Source organism: Penaeus chinensis, chromosome 24 (genome assembly GCF_019202785.1).
Source record: "Penaeus chinensis breed Huanghai No. 1 chromosome 24, ASM1920278v2, whole genome shotgun sequence".
Classification (NCBI taxonomy): domain Eukaryota; kingdom Metazoa; phylum Arthropoda; class Malacostraca; order Decapoda; family Penaeidae; genus Penaeus; species Penaeus chinensis.
The window spans coordinates 22,295,597-22,303,096 of record NC_061842.1 but is presented as its reverse complement, the minus strand read 5'-3'; the positions used below and the strand labels follow the sequence as shown (position 1 = coordinate 22,303,096).

At 39.1% G+C, this 7,500-nt stretch overlaps 1 protein-coding gene across 1 annotated transcript in view; it reads right to left on the bottom strand.

Annotated features, from left to right (window-relative positions):
* LOC125037887 overlaps window positions 1–7,500 on the bottom strand; it is a 76,349-nt gene that overhangs the window by 15,487 nt on the left and 53,362 nt on the right. The window contains exon 6 of the mRNA XM_047631125.1: window positions 1,077–1,224. Within this exon, the coding sequence (XP_047487081.1) occupies window positions 1,077–1,224 (148 nt within the window). The remainder of the gene's footprint in view (window positions 1–1,076; window positions 1,225–7,500) is intronic.

Here is a 7,500-nt window from a genome sequence, read left to right as displayed (position 1 = left end):
TTAGACACTTCTTCAGCAAATTACATGGCCTATTTTAAGATATTGAATTAAAGGATAGGCAATTAATTATCCGATTATCATATTTTTTATACTCAAGTCTATTTTTGAAGTTACTCATACATACGTACATGCATGCGTGTGTGCGCGCGCGTGTGTGTGTGTGTGTGTGTGTGTGTGTGTGTGTGTGTGTGTGTGTGTGTGTGTGTGTGTGTGTGTGTGTGTGTGTGTGTTTCTGTGTGTGTGTGTGTGTGTGTGTGTGTGTGTGTGTGTGTTGTGTGTGTGTGTGTGTGTGTGTGTGTGTGTGTGTGTGTGTGTGTGTGTGTGTGTATGTGTGTGTGTGTGTGTGTGTGTGTATGTGTGTGTGTGTATGTGTGTGTGTGTGTGTGTGTGTGTGTGTGTGTGTGTGTGTGTGTGTGTGTGTGTGTGTGTGTGTGTGTGTGTGTGTGTGTGTGTGTGTGTGAAGTATACGTGTGTGTGTGTTGTGTATTGCGTTCGCGTGTTTGAATGCGTATAAGCATATACATAAAAGGCATTTGTTCATATTCCATATATTTTTCCAGCTAATAGCATTTTCATGAAGAAAATTAGCCAATATATTTCTACCTCGTCTAATATCCATTTTTAAAAATATTACATCCATACATCTGTAAGTAAAATATGTACCATATATATAAATTTCAACAGGAAAAACGTAATCAAGTTTATGTCAATATTTAGACACCAAGACATGCAAGGCTTAAATTAATTTAGAGTGATTTTGTGAGAAAAAACAGTATATCGTAAGCTAAGAAAATGTACAAAAATATACTTAAGTTTTAGATAAGAAAAAAATATGTAATATAAGTTTAAAAAAGAGAGTAAAAATCCAAAGCACAGAAAACGGACCGAGGTGTAAAAATGATTTCTTTTTCTTCCTTTTATCTTCAAAGAACCACATCAAACTATAAATATGTGATAAAATATAAATATGTGATAAGCTATAAATAATATATATATATTATAATTAAAAATAACTGAATAGGTATATAAAAAAGAGAGAGAGAGAAATCTCCCATCAGTTGAAAGGGGGGACTTACCTGCGTGCATGCGCTTTTGGTGCGAGCGGAGGTGTTGTGGTTGGCAGAATTTCTTCCCGCAGTAGTCACACAACGGGAAGACACGGGCTGGGTTACGGCCGCAGGAGTAAGTGACGTGCATGTCCAACGAGTGTAGGCGCAGGAAAAACTGCTTGTGGCCAATTCATACACGCAAGCATACACACGCACACATCACAAGACACGCGCGCAAGATCGCAGGGAAACGCACAGGATCAGGTAGATCCACACATACACACACACGCACACGCGTTTGCATTCACACGTTCACGCGAGAAAGAGAGGAGAGAAAAAAGGGAGCGTGGTCAAGTTAAGAGCATTTGTCTGAGGTTAAGCTTTGGTGATTTCAGAAAGGTTCTTAAGAGTTTTTTTCATGATTGCAATATCGATTTTTAAACTATTTTTGTGTGATTTAATTAGAAGTTTCTGATATCACCAAAGCTTATTAGCTCAGACGCTCCCGCTAGACTGGCGCTTCGTATCCGGCTCCTCTTCTCAGAACAAGTGGAAACGTCTTAAAATAAACATGAAAAAAAATTCAAATTAACTCGTCCATCTAATAGTTTTCTTATCCTTTCTTATCTTTTCAGTTTCGTTTCTCGAGAGAGCTTATATTCTCCTTTTTTTTATGTATATTCTTTTGTTTTCATTTGATCTGTACAGTTTATTCTATTATTCTAATGACGTCCACTTGTCCTAAAAAGGGGCCCTTACCGTAGGTCTTTCTGCTGGGACTCTTGACGCGCTGTGTTTAACCATTATCATCTTCCCCTTATGGAGAGGCCTTTCAGCAAACTCCCTTTGGATTTTGGTTTGTGTCATTTTTCTTCTGGAAACCTTGGACAGCGTTACCTGCGAGACGCATCTCTGCCCCAAGTCCAAGGGAGAAGAAGAAGGAAAGGAAAGAAAAGGAAGAAACCTTCCCTTCCCATGCCCTTGCCTACAACCTACCCTTCTTCCATCTTTGCCCCCTCTGTCCCTTCTATCCCCTTTGCCCCGTTTCTCCTTCCCTTTCCCCCCTTTCCCCGAAGTAAGTGGTAAACAAACCCCATGCCCGACCCTGACACTCACCACTGTGCATTCGCTTGATGTGCACCTTCAGTTTCTGAGGCTGACAGAACTTTCGTCCGCAAAAATCGCAGAGAGGCCTTGTACGCTGCGGGTTGGCGGCACAGCCGTAGGTGCGGTGCATGTCCAGGTAGTTGAGACGAAGGAAGAACTGCAACGCCACACAAGCACCCTTTCTACAGCCGCCCTTGTGACCAGGGGAGCCAAGCGTGTCCGGCTTATGAGGCTCGGCTGCTCGTGCCAGAGCGATAACACGCTGCCTCCCAGCTGCTGCACGCTGCACCTCGAGAGCTGTGCTGTCTGGCTGCACGTACACACACCGCCGACACTGCTGCACACCCTCACTCTCAACCCACAGGGGGAGTCGCATTGCATTGTTTTTTCTTTACAATTGGATCTTAAATTATTACCATTTTCATTTTTTTGAAGAGGGGAGGGAGGGGAGGTGTCTCTAACACATAACGTTGCGAAAAATCGTCATGGAAATAATTCGAGAGAAAAAAAAAAAAAAAGAATATTGTGGATGGAGGTGGCACAATGAAATTATACAAAGTTTATACACCTAAGCAAGCAGCTCAAGTCTCAGGAGAGCTTTATCGAGCTTTTATTTTGAGAGGAGTGTGGAGTGTAGCGCAGCCGACAGCACAGCTCCTTAGTGCCTTGCGGTCTCCACTCAAGATAACTATGACACAACCTTAGTCTGTGTCTAGCACTGAACTAGCTGAATTACGTACTCTATTTATTTTTGTTATGATCTCTTTCTCTTTTACTTGATCTTTACTTTGTTATTATTTATGAAAACATGACTCGCATACCAGTTATGTACTAAAACTGAACTATCTGACTTCTTGACTTGACTTGAAATAATTATGAGAGCTAAAAAAAACATATGTCAAAGCATTACTCGGAACCAATAATAAGTGTGTTATGCAAAATACATTTGGAAATAAAGGTTTAATACTGAAAACCCGTACTTCAGAGCAATTAAGAAAGAACACCGAGCAAAAAAGATAGAAAAAAAAAACAGATAAAATGCACGGGCCAATTAATAATGATACTTAGCATCAAAATGCAGATAGATAGGATAATCAAAGAAGTTGAGTAATGATATAAAAGGACAAAAAACTGATACACAAAATGTACCAGAAATATCAAATATATATATATATATATGTATATAAACTTTGTATAAGAAAAGTTCATATTGGGTGCAAAGAATGAACGTATGATTGTGCGAGATGGAAAAAAAGTCAAAAATATTATGGAAAGGTGCATAACTTGGATTTTAACGTGCAAAAAAGATGAAACAAGGTATTGAGAATTAACAGGGGACTGTACTTAATGTTTTTTTTTACCGCACGTTTAAAATATATATATATGTGAGAAATTTCTCTCTCTCTCTCTCTCTTCATTTTAGTTAAGATCATCCTTTTCTTCATCTCCTCTGTCAAAAGATCTAAAAAATCTAACAGGCCTAATTCTATGCGACGCTTTTTTTTTCATCTAATTGTATATACAGCATCATTCATTCCATTTTCTTTCGCTCTCTCTTTTCTCTCTCTCTCTCTCTCTCTCTCTCTTTATTTCTCACTCATCTGAGCTAAAACATCGCCCTTATTATCTAAAAATCTATCTACACCTAAAAGTTCTTCTCGGAGAAGCCATAAGACAGTACTAAACTCTGGCATCTTTTCTAACCTTAAGGTCTAAGTTACCGTTGCAAATTATGTCTAATTCCCTTCTAGCAGCCGTTCTAAGCCTCTAGAAACTGTCAGCGTAAGACAAGGAATGACAGTGGATCTTGGCAGTGTCTAACAGGGTTATTTTTAAAAGCTTTCTGTAGCTTTTTTTGTTTGTTTGTCCTGTCATGGAGTATAGCACGCCTGACAAGATTTTTTTTTTTTTATTGAAACCATGTGCCTCTTCTGTTGTTTTTTTTATTGATATATATATTTTTTTTCTGACGTTATGGGACCCAAAGATGGAGGGAAATTATTGTAGGCTTTTGAAATGGATTTTGGAAGTGACATATTCATCTGACGAAAGATTGATTCATATATCAAATTTATCTTGCCAATCATATTATCCGTCATCAATTTTATCTTTAAAGAAAGCCCACAATAATCCACATCAAGCCATCTTCACTTCTAATGAAGAGACCACAATGCATGGGATTTACCATACAATCTCACTGTCTTATTTTTTTTTATCAATTCAATATTATCATTTTTTTTTTTTTTTTATATAATTTAGATATATATATTGTAACAGAGCTTCCCGAATGTCCAGGTTCCAGGTCGTTTTCGTGACCAGCTTCTGACGTCAAGGGCCCCAAGTATGACCTTAGTCTAGCGCAGCATCTAAGCTAAAGCAACGACATCGATAACATTCATTCTAACTCGGAACTCAAGGAGAGCACGGTCGCTGGGGCACAGCCGGATGCTACAGTCACTATATCCAGTCTCTATATCCAGTCCACGGTCCACATACCAGGTCCTACAGTTACAACCAGTTATACGGTCAGGACTACAATGTGTCGCAGGGTTTTTTTCTTTGCTTTTTAGCTGATGTTCTTATTTTTTTTTATTTCAAATGTCGCAAACAGTTTGGTCCAGAACTTCAGATTAACTATTTCCTAAAGTATGTATTGTGTGTCTATATGATTTACGAGGTAACAATTTGGTTAATAGCAATATGTTGGTTGATTACTTTATCAAAGTAATTGTAATACTTGAAGTTAATCCATGTAATTATGTATAAAGCCCATTTGAATAATATTTAAAATCTAACTGATTGCAAATTTCTCTGTCTACAGAATCAACATCGTCTCTTGCTGGAAAAAGTTTGCTGCCTTTAGAAATAAACTTAAATAACTTTCCGTAATAATTTACGGCCATATTCACTGACCTTTATCATGGGTCTGAATTGTATATATTTGTTAGTTTTTTTGATACAACTGAAACCTTGCAGTAATAAGCAATATATAAGTATTGATGCTTGGGCACTTATTTTCCACAGTATTTTGTCTCCGTCCTAAAATAAGCCTATATACACCCTTTTCAGTCTCTAATGTTAACTCGTCACTTTATATAGTTATGTGTATCAACTTAGACTATGTGCATATCCATAAACCTTAAAGAGAACGTGTAGACTATCATTATGTCCTTTTTACACTTTTTGGAATAAGGAAAGTCTATGAAACTTTATTTCTACCTCACTATTACCTAAACTGTAATTAGTGACTATGGTAAAAGTAAATAGAATGAATCAAAACTAGGCCAATGCCTGGAATACATGTCTCTGAAGTTGTGTACTGTGAGACCCGTACTGTATCTCAGTTTCAAATTACTTCTATGCAAACTACGATAGCTAATTGCTACTGTAGGCCTGTAAAACCCAGGGCAGTATATGCCTTTCGGTTCAAGTGGTAGTGCTAAGCTCTATCATATAGCCAATAAAAGTCTGGTTTGTCCTTATTGTCACCTATGTCTCGTCCTGTATTGTTTGAGAATTGTCTACTACATATGTTCTTCTCTGAATCCTAAGAGAGAATTTAAAGCTATCGTATCATAGGTATATGAGATGTTTTTTTTTTTTTTTTTTTTTTTTAATTCTAAAAACTAATAATTTTTAGATAGATGAATAAAACATTGGAGCTTTCAACATCAGAGAACTATCTAATATCCATAGAAATTTTTGTGTAATCTTTGATCTTCACATCAGAGAAATATTAACAACTAACTCAAAAGAAGATTTTTCTTTTAGTCACTGATCATACTTTGAAGTTTGCACTACTTTGAAAATTACCAATAATTCATTTGTCTTCTCTTCATGATTGATATGATATGAAAAATAACTACTGACCTGTTATCAAACCTGTTCGTACTACAATAATCTATTCACTCCTAGATGCCATAACTTCATCAGCTTCCTGTTGGCAATCTCCCTTATCGTCAAGTTATTTGATGTTCTCGGTCACTGACAACTTATTACTAATGCTCTTATGTTAATAATTTGTCTTCGTCTGGCTAAGTTACTACACTAAGTCTACTGTCTCTTGCCCTACTGTGTGTTATATGTATCAATGGACAATTCTCATTTATCATCATGATCCTTATTGTATCACAGCCCAAGCGTGTCTCACTAAAACTATTTGTTTAATGTAAGCAAAGTGGTAGCCATTCAAGTGAACTCTAATATCTCTACCTTTTGAAAAATTCACGCTTTGTGAGTCTTAGTTAACACTTGAACGTGAATCTAGGGTTATGCAAGCAACTGTGACTCGTTAAACTGAGAGGGACAAAGAACTGAATACGCACACACTTCTATCCTTCGTGAATTATTCTCATCACATCTCATCGATTTTCTTTTGTTTTTTTTCCTTCCAAAGAAAGAGAATAGTGAGGAAAAAAATAAGGAGGGAGGGGGGGGGGAAACGTGACTATTAACGAGAAGAGACGTAGATCTGTGCGTTTTCAGAATTCTAACTGTATGGAAAAAAAAGAAGAAGAAAAAAAATAAAAAAGCTTTGATAAAAAGGTAATGGTCCAGCCTGGCTGTGCCCCAAACCCTGTGCTCTGGCCCGTGGCTGTCTGCTACTGATACTGTATCTTTTATTATCATTGTTATCTTTATTATTATTCATTTTAAAGTCCCCCCACTTTGAATACCCTGGTGGACCCTGGAGGACCCCGCCCGTGGTCCTGGACTAAGCCTAGACATGGAGTTGTGTGGGCGTGCGGGCGGCCGGGACTGGTCGCTCCTAACACTCTACCTTGCACGTGGATGTTGCCGTTCCCCAGAGTGGGTTTGGGAGGCGGCAGAAGCAAGGAGAAGGACGAGGAGGAGGAGGAGAAGGACGAGGAGGAGGAGGAGGAGGAGGAGGAGGAGGAGGAGGAGGAGGAGGAGGAGGAGGAGGAGGAGGAGGAGGAGGAGGAGGAGGAGAAGATGGAGGTGGAGGAGGAATGGAGGAAAAGATGGAGGAGGAGGAAAAGATGGAGGAGGAGGAAAAGATGGAGGAGGAGGAAAAGATGGAGGAGGAAAAAATGGAGAAGGAGGAAAAGATGGAGGAGGAGGAAAAGATGGAGGAGGAGGAAAGGGGGGAGGAGGAGGAGGAGGGAGAAGAGGAGGAGAGAGAGGAGGAAAAGGAAGAAATGGAGGAGGAAGAGGAGAAGGAGGAAGAGGAGGAAGAGGAGGAGGAGGAAGAGAAGGAGGAGGAGAGAAGAAGAGAAGGAGGAGGAAGAGAAGAAAGAGGAAAAGGAGGAGGAGGAAGAGGAGGAGGAGGAAGAGGAAGAGGAGGAGTAGGAGGGGGAAGAGGGGGAGGGGGAGGAGAGGAGGT